Raw genomic sequence first — 17,077 nt, forward strand, 5'->3', positions numbered from 1 at the left:
CAAGCTGTCCCCCACATTGTGCTCTGAGTTCCCTGGGATAGGCCCCAGGGTCCCCCACAGAAAATAGATGGATAGAATTACCATGGAACACTGTAAAGACAATAAACAAGTGGAAAGTGACATTACTAAGAACAGGACGTCCTTCTAAAATTGATGAGGAGACCAGGAGAATACTGGTCAGGGACGCTGCCAAGAGGCTTGCAGCAACATTAAAAGAATTGCAGCAATTTCTGGCAGGCACTGGTTGCTCCCTACATGTGACAACAATCTCCTGAATTCTTCATACGTCTGGGCTATGGGGTAGGGTGGCAAAACAGAAGCATTTTTAACAACACAAAATAAATTACCCAAGCCGTGTGGAATAATGTGGTACGGTGAGACCAAAGTTGAACTTTTAGGCCATAGTACTAAAATATATGTTTGGCACAATAAAAACACAGCACATCACCAAAAGGACACCATCCCCAGGATGAAGCATGGGGATGGCAGCATCATACTTTGGGACTGCTTTTCTTCAGCTTGAACTGGGGCTTTAATCAGGATGGAGGGAATAATGAATAGCTCCAAATACCAGTCAGTTTTGTCACAAAACCTTAAGTCTTTCACCTTTCAGCATGACAATGACCCAAAGCAAACCTCCAGATTAACAAATGAATGGCTTCACCAAAACAAGATCAAATTTTTGGAATGGCCTTGCCAGAGTCCAAATCTGAATTCAATCAAAAATATGTGGGGTGACCTGAAGAGGACTGTGCACAGGAGATGCCCAGCCAATCTGACAGTGGTAGAATGCTTTTGCAAGGAAGAATGGCAAAATATTGCTTATTCAAGATGTCCCAAACTGGCTGACTCTTACCAAAAAAATATTGAATGCTGTGATAAGATCTAAAGGTGCTTCAACTAAATCTTAATTTAGGGGTGTGCACACTTATGCAACCTGTTTATTGTCCTTTTCCCTCTATTATTATTATTATTATTATTATTATTATTATTATTATTATTCACTTTAATTTAGGCTATAGGTTAAAATTTCACAATAAAGGTAGAAAATGTTCTAACATGCTTTATCTTGGTTTAATATTTTACACGACAGAAACCTGTCATTTTTATCAGGGGTGTGAAGGGTGTGTTTTTATATCTATTGTATTTTAAATGTCAGCTTGCTGTAATGAATTGCTGTAATGTTAATGCAAATTCGGTGATAAATGATGCCACAATTGACTGGAGAATGTGAAGAGGAAAATCCTCTCACGCAAGGCTCAGATTTTCTCATTGGGCAACTCCGCCCTCTCCAGTAGCACCAAGTGTGCACTCCGAGTGAACTCAGTCGGCTTAAAGTGCCCTTCCCTTGTGCCACCTGCGTCCATTCCCTGCGCCAAAACCTCCGTTACAATGCGCTTGCTATGCGTGATCTGCGGACTCCTGACGTCTCTGTCCGTGTGTGAGTGCGGGAAGCCCAACTGCTTCTCCATCCCGGTGCGGGACCTCGCGCTGCACGCTGGGGTCGTGTTTGAGGGGGTACTGGAGGAATCCGCGGAGTACGAAACGGAGACGTTCCGTGTGGATGGGGTAATGCGAGAGACGCGCGAGCCGGTACCGGGTGCAGAGCTTCATCAAAGTAGGATAAGAGTGCACCGGGTGTGGGAGATCAAGACCGGAGGGCTCAGGAAGGACGCTGTGGTGTTTCTTATCTGGTCCCAGGAGGATAAGTGCTTTCGGATGAAAGCAGGGACGCGGTATGTGTTCTTCACGGAACCCACCGGAGACGCGTCGGTGTTGCGCGCGCTCTCTCCGCCTGTGCAGAGCAAGCGCGCGGAGAGAAAGGATATCACTCACGCTCTGTGCCAAACATGTGGTAGGCACCTCATCTAATCTATCCTTTATTTACTATTTTAATCAAACTTTTCCCTAAAACTTTATTTGTTTGGCAAGTGTTGCCAGATTGAACGATTTCCCATAAATTCAGTATGACAACTTTGGGTTTGGAAAAAAAAAAATCAGATATAAACATTGTAACAGGGTGACACTTGTCACCCTTGAAATAAACCCTTCCACTCCAGTCTTACTCTCAAAGGCAGCTATTGTTATTCATGCAAACCTAGTAAATTCGTGTCTAGCTCATACTGACCAAAGAGCCCATCCAATCTGGCAACACGGAGCTTTGTTAATCATAGCCGCAAAGTTTTGCTTCAGGTGTAAAGAATCTTGGTGGGGTGTGAGTACAACCGCATGCTTTGCAAGTCTTTCTAAACCTAAGAACAGTGATTGCACTTCTGGGTCTACCCTGGAAGTAGGATATTGATCTGATTTGTAAGGGTAGTTCCAATCTGGCAACCCTGTGCTTGACTCATCGCAGCCGCATTATTTCCCTGCCCCTGTATGAAAGGTCATACCGCGTAAAAGCGCACAGAGATGCAGGATGCTGAATATCAAAACGACCTCCGTGTTGAACGTATAGTTAGCTACATAAGGTGTAGAAGCCACTATTTCATACCAAATGTCGTGCACTTAAAATAGATAACAGGGAAGTGTTTTGGACTCAGCCATGTAGCTTATGGAGCTTTCTACACGTTGTGGTGCTGAACTTGGTACAATTTAAGGAATCTTCGTGGAAGTTCTGATTGCAAATTCTTTTTTAAAAGCATTTCTTACTCTAACAACTAGGATTGCACTTAATTTTTTTTTTTTTAAGGATTAATTGTTAATAAGAGAAACTACAACCATATAATATAAATAGATATTTATGTTGATGTTCTGAAGACCAGCAAAGGCATTTGTAATTATTTAAATTGAAATATTTTCATGTGAAACATCAAACAATAATCCATCCATCCATTCATCCATTTTCTACACTGCTTGTCCTGGTGAGGGTCGCAGTGGCAGAATACTAAACAGGGAAGACCAGACCTCCATTTCCCCAGCAACAGATTCCAGCTCCTCCTGGGGGATCCCTGGCGTTCCCAGGCCAGCTGGGAAATGTAATCCCTCCAGCATGTCTTGGGTCAGCCTCGGGGTCTCCGCCCAGTGTGGCGTGCCCGGTAGAGCTGTACAGGCAGCCTCCCAGGTGGCATCCCTACCAGATACCCGAACCACTTCAACTGGCAACTCTCGCTCTCGTTCCAGAGAAGCAGCGACTCTACTCCGAGGCTTTCATGGATTATAGAACTCCTCACCCTATCCCTAAGGTTGAGTCCAGCAACCTTGTGTGGAGAAACCTCATTTCCGCCGCTTGCACTCGCGATCTCGTCCATTTGTCCATTACTCAACATTCATGACCATAGGTGAGGATGTGGAGGTAGATTGACGTGTAAACCGCGAGCCTTGTCCGAGGGTTCAGTTCACCACCACGGACCGATACAGCGCCCGCAATACTGCAGATGCTGCAGCGATCCTCCTGTCCATCTCTAGTTCCCCCTTTCCATCACTCGTGAACAAAACCCAGAGGTACTTAAAGTCCTCCCCTAAAGGCAGCTGCTCCCCCTAACCTGGACCGGGTAATCCACTCTTTTTCCAACAGAGAACCATAGCCACAGACTTGGAGGTGCTGATTCTCATCCCAGCCGCTTCATACTCGGCAGCGAAATGCTCGAGAGCGTTTTGGAGATCACAGTCTCCACGAACTAGTGTTCAGACGGGCAAGAAGCATAACATTATCAGCATACAGCAGTGATGCCACCTTCAAGCCCCCAACTATATAACCAACAAACAATAATATTAGTACCTAATTTAGGTCATTTCCTAATACTGACCTAAAATGGTCCTTTAATATGCTCTCAAAAAGCCAAACCACTGTTTTCACATTTATATCCCTATAGATTTGTCTGTGATCTTTGTCACCTGCCCATGGATCTTCATCAGTTTGTGTTTAGAAACATTACTTACTGTATAGTCTGTGTGTTTATTCATGCCAAGTTTATTAATAGATATTACTCCTAGTACTATTATTACTGCTTCTGCTACTACCAGCTACTAGTTTGGTTTACTTTATAGTTGTATATTACTATTACGACTACTGCCTGTAGTCATAGTAGTAGTAGTGCCTATTTTAAAAGAGTTGTTTCCTCTGTCATGCAACCTGACTGCTAGTTTAAGGCAGACGTTAAGGCACTTTAACTATCCTGCCTCATTTTGCACACATTTTGTAAAAACTCTTTGATCTTTGAGTTAAACATTATGCGTGTGAGTCAACATTCCAAAATGCCCAATAAAGTTCTATTCCCATGCCTAAATCCAGCATTTGTATTCCCATGGATTTCCTGACAAACGTCGGGGCTACTTAAAAAAAAAAATTGCCATTTAAGTCACAATTTAAGATGGTGTGATCTGCTATTAACTAAAAGCTGTGCTTTTGGCAGAATGGGCAGTAACAGAATCCACACTATTACCAAATGAGCTTTGCAAATCCCTGTTGAATATATTAGAAATCTGTATAGGAATCTGTATGGCTTAATGTTTGATGGGGGAAATACAGTATACCCACAATGATACCAACTTAAGACAGAACTGATTATCAACATTAACCAGGCATATATTTTCAGGTTAATAAAACAGTTAATTTGAATTTATAATCTTGGGTATGTCTTATGTATTTAATTATACAATGCCACATTAATATAGCTAAATACATTCATAGGCTGGCTAGCTAACTAACTGGATTATATGGGGTTGGGTTTTTATGCAATAAGCTTTTTGACACCTGCACTGCTGCCGTACAGCTCCAGGGTCCCAGGTTCAATTGTGAGCTTGGGTTACTCACTGTGTGAGTTTATGTGCATGTTCTCCCTGTGACTGCATGGATTTCTTCCAAATTCTCTGGTTTCTTCCTAACTCCAAAACATGCCAGTAGGTGAGCTGGCTAAGATAAATGTCCCCTAGGTGTGAATGAGTGTGTGCGGGATGCCCTGCAATCGCCTAGAGTCCCATCCAGGGTGTATTCCTGCCTCACACCAAGTGTTCCTGGGATCGGATCCATCATGATCCTGATCAGGATAAATCGGTTACTAAAAGTGAGTCAGTAACAGAGTGAATACTCTGTTTAAACTCAACTCCTCGACTGATTTTTTTGTTCCTATTCTACCACCATTTAAACATGCCCTCATAACTTTATGACATCTTTGGCAAAAACAATGTCGTGTAATAATAATTGTCATTTTGTGGCCTCTTTTTGAGTGCATCAAGCACTTAACAGTTGCAAGAAGGACTTGGCATCTGTCACTGCTGTGAGATCAAATCTGTAGTTCTTAGCATTGCTTCAGAGAATATGGGCATGCAAACAATGTGGTAAGGAGCTTTTTGTAGCTGAATGTTGCTTTGTTTTTCAGCTGGTACAGCGGCATTACATATCTACATGTTGTGCTGTTTCCCTGTCTGTTGAAGGCATATTGAGGTCACACATATCATCTGAACACTGGCTCATGGATTATTAGATGGTGATTGCATCATACCATGCAGTTTTTCACTCTAATAATTCTATTACATGTGTCTTGGTCTCTTAATTTGACATTACATACTGTAAATATACTGTAATTGCGTCACATCTGAGAAATCTATTCTGCATAGTGGATGTAGAGTATGCGACTTTCCGTTCTGATTAGAGAAAGTGCTTTGCTCATAAAAAATGCAGAAACTGGCTTTGCATTTATATAGGGCATGTGAATTTAACCCCTAAAAGGGCACTGTGTTTAAGCAAAATTACACCATTCTGTTTTTCATTAGGAAATTTCTATTCTGTCGACCTGTGAATTATGAAGTGTTGCATGAGGCTTCAAAGACACTTTATACTTGATTTTTGGGATTATGGCATTTCGGAAACAAGGATAACTGAAAACTTCAGTCAAAAATCTGCGTTACTGTTGAAAAATGACATTTACTGTCATAAAATATAACAGCCAATCATGTTCAAATATGCAAATGCAGCGCACCAGGGGAGATGAGGATCTAGTCTTGGGGTCAGATTCATAGAACCTTTTCCTAATTTCTGTCTTTTGTTGGGCAATTTATTATTCCGTATACAAAAAGGTTCTATGGTTAGTTTTGGTTGACATTAATCACATCTTTATTCTTTTTATTAAGTGAGTGGCTGCTGTTGCACATGATGATAAAGTGTTTGGCCTCTACTCCATATCTATTCTGCACTCACATCTCTTTTAAATGAACATTATTACAGTAACAGCCTAGCAAAGTGAGGTTAACTAACCCAGATGTGTCAAGTTATACTACTGTATAGAGAACAGATTTGGCTAAAGTACTGTTGTATGGTAGTTTAGTAGAGCTCTTAAGTCTTTCCCAAACATGCTTTGTCTTAAATAATGGCCAGGAAACAGATTGATTTTATAGACACAGGAGCCTTGTGGGAACTACAAATTTGGCTCCTTTTGGCAGATAACACTGTTAGTTCATTTGACTGATTGAAAAGTATTGATTTACTATTTGCCCATGGGACTGTGTGACATAATGTGGAATATGCTTTAACAACAGATGGATAAATAAATATGCAGTGCTTTAATATGTACTGTGTGTGTGTGTGTGTATGTATGTATGTATGTATGTATGTATGTATTATATATATATATATATATATATATATATATATATATATATTCAATTCGATTAAATTTTATTTGTATAGCACTTGTTACAATGGTCATTGTCTCAAAGCAGCTTTACAGAAATATCTAAACACGGGATACAGATTTTAAATGTGTGAATTTACCCCAATTGAGCAAGCTGGTGTCGATGGTGGCAAGGAAAAACTCCCTAAGCTGTTAAGCGGAAATATATATATATATATATATATATATAAACCCAATTCCGAAAAAGTTTGGAGAGTATGGAAAATGCAAATAAAAACAAAGAGGGTTGAATGTAAATGAACTTTGACTTGTATTTAAACAAAAATCATATAAAGACAAGGTATTTGATGTTTTACCTAATCAACTGCATAGTTTTTTGAAGGTAAATGTTTATCTTGAAATTAATGCCTGCAACACCTTCTAAAAAAGTTGAGGCAAGGGCAATTTAGGACTAATATTGATGTGACATGTTGAAATAAGAAGGTGATGTGAAACAGGTGAGGCAATCGTCTAATCATAGTATATAAGGAGTCTCCAGAAAAGGTCTACTCCTTCAAGAGTAAGGATGGGTTGAGGCTCACCAGTCTGTCAACAGATGTGTCATCGAATAATCCAACACTTTGAAAACAACATTCCCCAAAGACAAATCGGTAGGATTTTGGGCATTTCACCTTCTACAGTGCACAATATAATTAAAAGATTCCAGGAATCCGGTCAGATCTCAGTGCTTAAAGGGCAAGGCAGAAAACCACTTCTGAACGCACGTGATCTCCGATCCCTCAGACGCCACGGTCTTAAAAACCGTCATGAGTCTGTAATGGATTTCATGACATGGGCTCGGGAATACTTTGGTAAATCTTTGTCACTCGACACCATTCGCCGCTGCATCCACAGAACCAAGTTAAGGCTTTACTATGCAAAGCAGAAGCCATACATCAACACTGTCCAGAAGCTCTGCCGACTTCTCTGGGCTCGGTCTCATCTGAGATGGACAGTAGCACAGTGGAATCGTGTTTTGTGGTCTGACGAGTCAACATTTCAAATAGTTTTTGGACAAAACAGTCATCGTGTTGTCCGGGCCAAAGAGGAAAAGGACCATCCAAGCTGTTATCAGCATCAGGTCCAAAAGCCAGCATCTGTCGTGGTATGGGGGTGTGTCAGTGCCCATGGCATGGGTAACTTGCACATCCGTGAGGGCACCGTTAATGCAGAAAGATATGTACACATTTTGGAGCAACATATGCTGCTGTCCAGAGCAGGACAACGCCAAACCACATTCTGCCCGGATTATAAGCGCATGGTTGCATAAGCAGAGAGTGCAGGTGCTAGCATGTCCTGCCTGCAGTCCTGACCTGTCTCCGATTGAGAATGTGTGGCACATTATGAAGTGCAAACTAAGGCAACGAAGGCCCCGTACAGTTACGCAGCTGAAGAAATGCATAATGGATGAATGGGGGAAAATTCTGCTTGCTAAACTTAACCAACTGGTGTCTTCACTCAGCGTCCAAACACTTAATAAGTGTTATTAAAAGAAAAGATGAGTTTACACAGTGGTACACAGTCAACTTTCCCAACTTTTTTAGCGTGTGTTGAAGCCATCAGATTTGAAATGAGTGTATATTTTCAAAAAGAAATTAAATTCACAAATTAAAACATCAAATAATGTGTTAATAATGTGTTTTCAATATAGTACAGGGTAAACTGAATTTTCAAATGACTCTTTTTGTTTGTTTTTTTGCATTTGGGGTTGTGTGTGTGTGTGTGTGTGTGTGTGTGTGTGTGTGTGTGTGTGTGTGTGTGTGTGTGTGTGTGTGATATAAAACCGGATAAATCCCCGACACCTGACTATTACACACATTTGGGTCTTCCCCAAACTGTTGCCACAAAGTTTGAGGTTTGAAGAAATTGTATAAAGTGTCTTTGTATTCTGTAGCATTATGATTCCCCTTTACTGGAACCATGGGGCCTAAACCTGTTCTATCATGACAGTGTCTCTGTGCACAAAGTGAGGTCCATGAAGACATGGTTTGCCAAGGTTGCTGTGGAAGAGCTTGAGCTTGACATTGGAAGCTCTGTCCAGTCCTTCCTCCCTCTTTCTTGCTTCTCTCTCTCTCTCTCTCTCTCTCGCATCTCTCTCACTCTCTCTCTCTCTCTGTCTCTCTCACTCACTCTCTCTCTCTCTCTCTCTCGCATCTCTCTCTCTCTCTCTCGCATCTCTCTGACCCTGAGCTGAGTTCATGCCACAGCCAATTTAGAAGGTACATTTATTTTTTACAGATTCATTAATAAATAAAATGTGATTTACTTTTTAATGGGACAAAATATACTTGGGTGCTCGTCAATATACCTGGGCGTACTGCCAAAGTATTACCAGTGTGTAGGAATCACTGCAAGTATCATTTGTTGTTTTCTTTTTTTCAGACTGTGAACATTCAGTTATAATGTTACTGTTATTTCATCACAGCAGAGCAAAGTGTAACCACAAGACTGTTCTACGTTTTCTCAGTAATGTCTTCATTGCTATTTGAGAGGAAATCATACAACTGACGCAAAATGCAAATCCTCAAAAAGTTAATGTCAAGACAATTTCTCATGAATCTCATAAATCTATTTTTAATGCTCTTAAAATGAAAAAGCCACTATATAAGACACTATAAATACAAGTTTTGTAATTAAACACATTACAGTACATTACCATCACACTGAACACAGCATATGGAGGTAGCTGACATTTTTGTCTATTTAGACATCAGTGTAGTATTCACACTTGGTTTTTTTGTTGTTGTGTTGTTGTTGTTTTTTTTTGTTTGTTTGTTTGTTTTTATACAAATGCTGTAATTATTTGCCTTCAAACTGGTGAAAAATGGAAAGACTGAAAAAAACTCTAAGTGAGTAACTCGAGATGATCATTTACTACGTCACAGAGGGAAGCAGTGGATTGAATTAGTTTTATCGGATTTGGAAAACATAGTCAATATATCCACAGCATAGGATATGTTTGGGTTTTTTTTGGGAGGGGGTGATGACCACCACTCTTATCTCATCTTAGTAATGTGTTTCTTTATAAATGGATGAAATAACATGGCTTGTTCTCTGTTTAATACTCTGTATGGATAGGAATCATGGACATACAAAATGGAGGAGTAAGCAACTTTCTTTTAAAGTACTTCGCTGTAGACCTTTTTGTAATTTCATAAAGTGGGGACGCAGCACACACATGAAAGGGACTGTCATAATCTTTAAAGCATTTGCTAATGGAAAGGTGTAAGCTTAACCCAGTCTGTGTGTCTTGAACTAACATACATTACCAGTGTTTCCCTAGACACTCTATGGAGGCATGTCTTGCGGTGCTGACATAGTGCTGGGAAGTTATGTGTCTTTATTTACAGGACTGCTGAGTTCACACGTACAGTCACTAGCAATAAATTAGCAGTGCATACAGAAGTGGCAAAGAGCATTTCTCTCAAATGACGTGATGAAGAAACCTTGAGAGAAACCAAACTCAAATGGGAACCCATCCTCTTCTGAGTTACAGCAGATAGTAGAATTATAAATCATTACAGTATACAGATGTAGAAGATTGCAGGTAATCAGTACTGGGTTGAAAGGATGTGAAGTATGAGACATATTGTGAGTAAAATTCCTGTGATGAACACAGGACAGGCTTTATGATTACAGCAGCAGATCTTGGGTACAAGTCTATAATATGAGGGGAGATATTTGGTGAATATTGGGTGTAAACTGTTTATAATGCTATATTACATTGGCCAAATATTTGGTAATTTGGTCATTGATAGAAGAGCTACTCATGTGAAATTGCAGTGTAGCCTTTAGGCTTTGGACATTTTAAATTGTGTGCTTTGGCTAATCCCATTCTTTCTGAGAAATTATTATAGTCACTAGTAAACTTTTTATTTGCAAATGAATGCTGAATGTTACATACATTTGCACTCTATATATTAACATTGTGTTGTAAGGCAAATGAAATACAGTATATGGTAAATGATCACGTTTGCACTATTTAGTTATACAGGTATTGTGAAAACAAATCAACAGGAAAGCAGTGTGATATTTTATAAATAGATTGCAAGAACTATAAATCCCCATTTTTTTTTAATGAAAAGAAACCATTTGATAGAAGCAGAAGGAAAAATAACTCAACTAGGAAAATTTACAAAAACATCTAGTTTGCTATGAGTAATGGTGTTTTGGAAAATTCCTGATGATACTCCCAATACTCTTAGAAAAGTACCAAAGTTATTGATTTATAGTATTGATATTGTAACTCAGACGTTTTCTCGAAATTGTGTTTACATAAACCCAACCTTATGTAATGTGAATTATTTCTGTAATTTTGTAATTCTGGAGAAGACTGAACCTAAAAAGGATATCAAATAGCTAGAGCAAATATTTTGCCCAACATTGGGTTCTTCCAAATGAACAAGCCAAAGAACTCTTTTAGATTCAAGCAGTTTGTATAACACCCAATAACCTTGGCCGCCAACATATTCAAGACTTACCATATTGTCTTCATGGGACGTCCTTTGATTTAACAGAAAATTGTCCAGCTCTGCTTGCACTGCAGATTACCTTCAAGAAAAGAAAACTTTCATACTGTACGTTCACATCGATCATCTGGTAATATCTTCATATCTAACATAGCTTCATATCTAACAACTCACGCTCACATGACATTTTTGTTGCATCCATTAGGATCCTAGTCACGATACATACCTCTAGTTTCAACCAGAAGCTTTATTAAAAAATAACACACATAATAGTGCACTAAAGATTTAGTGTCTGTTTAGATCACTTTATCTTTTCATTCTGAATAATGTATTTTGTATCCGGTGTCCCTCTCTATGGTTCTTCCAAATCTTGTAATACTTCTGGTCTCTTTCTGGTCACACGTCACTTGGGATAAAAGCTTCTGCAAAATGGACACACAAACATAATGTAAATGTGGTGGTAAATTATTCTAGAACTGATCTGTTATTGAACAGCCCCATTTTTGGATGCCATGCTTCCCATATAATGCTTGATGTATTTCAGCAGAAGCTCCTTAAAAGCTCCCTTTTCCTTAATGTAGTGCTTTAAACATACTTTACTTTTATAGCATTTGGCAGATTCCCTTATTCACAGAGACTTACATTTACATCATTAATACATCTGAGCAGTTGAAGGTTAAGGGCCTTGCTCAAGGGCCCAGCAGTGGCAGCTTGGTGGTGCTGGGGTTTGACCTCCCAACCTTCTGATCAGCAGTCCAACGTTTTAACCACTGTAGCAAATTTAGCATTACTGAGGTATTGTGTTCGGAAGGCACAAACTTTATTTTCATTTCATGTACTTCTAATTTGGTGTTTAGCATCCATCCTTTTGGAGTAATAGTTTCCATAATCGTTTATTAATTATGGAAAATATAACTGTACATCATGGAAGTGTACATAATCACAAGAGTAGTCAAATTAGCAGCGAAACAGTACATAGGCCAAATACATCTTTTATTCTTCTTTGTTTTTGCAGAAGATCTACCTCACTAAATAAGTATATTTCGACTGTATGTTATTGTTTTAGCATTAGGGAGCTTATATTGCAGCCTTGGACTTTTAATGCTCTATTATCGCCCAATCTGGTGTCTTGTGTCTTGTATCAGTCTTGTATGATTTTGCCTTTTGAGTCTTCTTCAAGTTCAAGATACAAATGCAAGGCCTGTGATCTGGGTATCAGTGTCAAGAGAGGATAATATGTTTGTTCTACGCTTCAAATTGAAATTCCTCATTTATTGTCGTTTACTGCTCTTCTTATCCCCTCCTTAATGTCTTCCTATGCATCACAGTTCTTTGAGACAGCGTGTAAAATGCGATGAGCTGCTCTGGGGAATTCTTTGGCTGTTTTGGAGGTAAGAAGATGAGGCTTGTTTGATGGAATGAGCAGATGCAAAGAGGGAATAAGTTAGAAGGTGAAGGAGGCTGGAGAAAGGCACATAGGTGATCAATGAGAAATTAAAATACCGCCAGGATCACAGCTTGTGCTCCAGACACAAGCTCTTGTTTGTTTTTGTATACTCTGAGCCTTAGTTCTGCTACTGAGAACACCAGTTAGGCAGTTAAATTGGGGTACAAACGTACACAACAAGTTTTATTTATTTATTTATTTTATCACGAAGCATTTCACGACTTTGTCATATTGAGGAATTTTGTTATTTGTAATTCAGTTATAACTTCATTAATAAAACGTTGCTCTTTTTTTGTTCTGCCATAAATACACTGATTTTGTTTTACTGTACATATGGGACTTTATAAAATTTGGAAGTTGGAATATACTGTTTTAATGATCATCTCATAAGTACAGTCTGACAGAGTGTATGTTATGTAAGGAATAAAACATGATGGAGAGTGCTGTTATAAATAGGGAAGGGTGGTGTGATTTTATTTTTCAATAACAGCACATTCCTGAAGTGTTTTATTCCTCTTATACAACAGCAATATCGCAGTTATAGCAGCTATAAAAGTCATTCCCTCACCAGCCTCTCTTTTTTTTTTATTTCTCTTGAAGTTAAGAAAACCTTCATTTGAAGTTAGAAGAAATGCTTCTTGTGTTACAAAGAAACTGGAAAGCACTCTATTCAGAATGATTTCTTGTGTCATAAAACTTAAAGGAGCAGGAATGACACTGGGGACTCTTTCCAAAATGTTAAATTATCATCTATTCACAGAAACCTTCAGCATATCAAAAATGACATGTTTTGTAATCTGCTTATATTGAGCGTCCACATGTATTGAAGCAAGTAACTTAATATAAATCTGTGATTTGCCTTACATCCGGAATTACTGTCCGAGCTGCTGTTGTAGAAAAGTTATAAACAATTTCTGATCAATCGCAATCGAAATACTGAAAAACTTACACTTTTGTGTAAATAATAATAATTCATCATTCTAATAAAATCACATTATTGTTATCATTGTTGAACCAGAACATTCTTAAAACTCTAAGCCTCAAATCCACCTTTAAAATATTACTGACTATAGAGAACACTGGTTCAAAGTGTAGAAGAATGTCTTGGTAGCATGTACAGTAGGACCCACCTGTCTACGTCTGGCACGTGCCCACTACCAACCCACCCCACCCCATCCCAATTCCTGTTGTGTCCACTTCCTCAGCTGTTCAAGACAACTGCTGGAGTTAAGGATCATGCTTCCCTTCTCAATGCCCACTGTGCCCCACTATAAGAACTCCATTGTTGTGCAATGTTCATATTTCAGGAACTGGATGTCCATTCACAACAATAAAATGAAAATTTGCACGTGAGAAAGAGAGGTGGCTTGGTCTGGTCAACTGGCACTTCTGGTGACATTGGAAGGTGATGGACAGCTATGTCTCTCTCACTCTCTCTCTCTCTCTCTCTCTCTCTCTCTCTCTCTCTCAGTTTACTGGCACAGCACCCCCATGCAATCAATGACATACTTTATCTGTTGTAAAAAAAAAAATAAGAAGAAGAAGAAGAAAGAAAGAGAAACCCCCCAACCAAATATGACCACTAGGAGCCAACATACAACCGCTAAGAGCATTAAGACAGATGGTCATACCACTAGTCTGTTCTAATTTCATGTTTATGATTCTATTCACATACCACCTATCTCCAAATAAAATACAAGTTGTCAATGTTTTATCCATCACCAAACGGTTCCTCAATTTGTCCTACTTGGAAACCATAAAGATTTTAGGTAGGCCCAACAGTAAAGGGTTTTCTGTTCTTGAGGATCCATTTTTTCCATGTTTTCTATCTTCTGCCTAAATTCATTGCTCCATTGGTGCAGACTTCAGCACCCCCAAAAACCAGAAACTGAAGTGGTCTTAATCTGTCCCTAATCCCCAGACAGCTGTTTTGTACAGTATAGTAGGAAGGATCGGCTTGTTCTGTGCTTTTGAGAGTCAGCGCACATAAAACATGAAACAAGTTGGCAGACACACGCTCGGCAGCTGTCTGTGGACATGGTGTCATGTGTAAACATGCTGCAGATGTTCCCTCTTATTCCCCTGTCTTATTTCTCTGACCATCACACAGCAAAGGTTAGGGTGTTTGTGTCCATGTGCATTAAGAACAATGCAAAAGATGAAATAATAATAATAATAAATGTCCATTTGTTTCAAAACAAAAAGGAGCTGGGATGCTCAAATTCTGATGGTTCTGTGGTCATGCATAATTATACTAATGCAGTAAAGAAACTACAATGTTCTCATAAACCACAGCCAGACATTAAAGGCTTGTTGGATTTTTTTTTATTGCTCCATTAATTAAAGAGCCCAATATCTGACATCTTGATAGTCTTCTGTAATTGCATAGACAATAATTAAGTCTTGCATTTTTAGTGCACTGCAACATCTTATTTAGCAATGATAGCTCTGCTGTTATGGTTCTGTGCTAGAAACCAAAATATTCTGAGACTCCCAGAGGACCACTTTTGGCTCCCAAGCTAGCAGCTAACCCTCAAATGCACAGCTCTATGCTTTGATTGGATTTGATTTGATTTGTTTCACTTGTAAGTAACTTTGGTTAAGAATGAATTGAATAAATCTAGAGTTCAAAATGAATCAATTAAAATGTTGCAAAAAAAATAAAAAGAGCTAGTTCAGTCCTGAGCTCAGGTTGCTGTCTGTGGGGAGTTTAGCGTGTTCTCTCAGGATCCATATGGAATTCATCTGGATTCTCTGCTTTTCTCCCACTTCCCAAAAATATGGTAGATGGTGGATTGGCTATGTTAAATTGCCCCTAGATGTGAAAGTGTGTGTGCATGGTGCCCTGCAGTGGACTGACATCCCATCCAAGGTCTATGTCTAGTGTTCCTGGTATAGGCTCCATATCCACCGCAACCCTGACCAAGATAAAGCGGTTACTGAAGATGAATGAGTGATTAAAGAAGAAGAGCTATAATTTCACTCATATGAATGTCTTCTCCCTTGGAAATGTTCTCTCTTTTTTGACATTGTATGTGCTATGGTATAGGCAGTGGTAGCTCAGTGATTATGGCCATGACGTCAAATCCCAGCACTGCCTAGCTGCCACTGGGGCCTTGCAAGACCCTTAACTCTAAACTGCTTAGGTGTATAAATGAGAATGTAAGGATAAGGGCATCTGCCAAATGGTGTGAAATGTAAATTTCAATCTGGTGATACGTAAAATTTCAGTTCATGGAGATCATGGGCTTCAGCATGATGTTCTAAGAGTTCATTTACAGCAGTCTTTGGCTGGGTTCCAATTCTTTCAGCTTACCGTTTAGGGTCATGACTTCGGTATTGAAAATCATACATCCATTCAAGTACATTCAATGCTGGACCTCTGACTCAGTGTATTAATGTAGTTTAAATTCTGAAATGATATATTGATATTATTTTTATTTGAAAAGACTCCTTTTCTATGCTAAAAGCTAGAAGATATCATGTACTAGTGGTGCTTGAATGTTTGCGAACCCATTTAGAATTTATATATATATATATATATATATATATATATATATATATATATATATATATATATATATATGACCTAAAACATCATCAGATTTTCACACAAGTCCTAAAATTAGACTCAGAGAACTCACTTAAACAAATGAGACAAAAATATTATACTTTGCCATTTATTTATTGAGGAAAATTATCCAATATTACATATCTGTGAGTGGCAAAAGTAGGTGAACCTCTAGGATTAGCAGTTTAATTTGAAGGTGAAATTAGAGTGTTTTCAATCAATGGGATGACAATCAGGTGTGAGTCAGCGCCCTGTTTTTTTAAAGAACAGGGATCTATCAAAATCTGATCTTCACAACACATGTTTGTGGAAGTGTTTCATGGCACGAACAAAGGAGATTTCTGAGGACCTCAGAAAAAGAGTTGTTGATACTCATCAGGCTAGAAAAGGTTACAAAAGCATCTCTAAAGGTTCATGTTCAGGTTCATGAACAAGAATGGTGTGCATGGCAGGATTGCAAGAAGAAAGTCACTGCTCTCCAAAAAGAACATTGCTGTCCTTCTGCAGTTTGTTAAAGCTCACGTGGACAAGCCAGAAGGCTATTGGAAAATGGTTTGTGGATGGATGAGACCAAAATATAATTGTGGTTCAAATGAGAAGCTTTAGAGAAAGGAAAACACTGCATTCCAGCATAACAACCTTATGCCATCTGTGAAACATGGTGGTGGTAGTATCATAGATTGGTCCTGTTTTGCTGCATCTGAACAAGGATAACTTGCCATCATTGATGGAACAATGAATTCTGAATTATATCAGCCAATTCTAAAGGAAAGAACATCTGTCTGTATACTGAATCTCAAGAGAAAGAGGGTCATGCAGAAAGACAACAACCCTAAGCACACAAGTCATTCTATTAAAGAAGAATAAAGTTGATGTTTTGGAACTGCCAAGTCAAAGTCCTGACCTTAATTCTATAGAAATGTTGTGGAAGGACCTGAAGCAAGCTGTTAATGTGAGGAAACCCACCAACACCAACAGT

At 38.9% G+C, this 17,077-nt stretch overlaps 1 protein-coding gene across 3 annotated transcripts in view; it reads left to right on the forward strand.

Moving 5' to 3' along the window:
* The first annotated feature begins 1,427 nt into the window (after positions 1-1,427).
* Positions 1,428-17,077, forward strand: part of nrg1 (neuregulin 1) — an 87,600-nt gene continuing 71,950 nt past the window's right edge. For all 3 annotated transcript variants that reach the window (XM_053644832.1, XM_053644833.1, XM_053644834.1), the window contains exon 1: positions 1,428-1,855. In XM_053644832.1, coding sequence (XP_053500807.1) covers positions 1,573-1,855 — 283 coding nt within the window. In that variant the 5' untranslated portion in view covers positions 1,428-1,572. The remainder of the gene's footprint in view (positions 1,856-17,077) is intronic.

The sequence above is a fragment of the Ictalurus furcatus genome, chromosome 16, assembly GCF_023375685.1.
Source record: "Ictalurus furcatus strain D&B chromosome 16, Billie_1.0, whole genome shotgun sequence".
Classification (NCBI taxonomy): domain Eukaryota; kingdom Metazoa; phylum Chordata; class Actinopteri; order Siluriformes; family Ictaluridae; genus Ictalurus; species Ictalurus furcatus.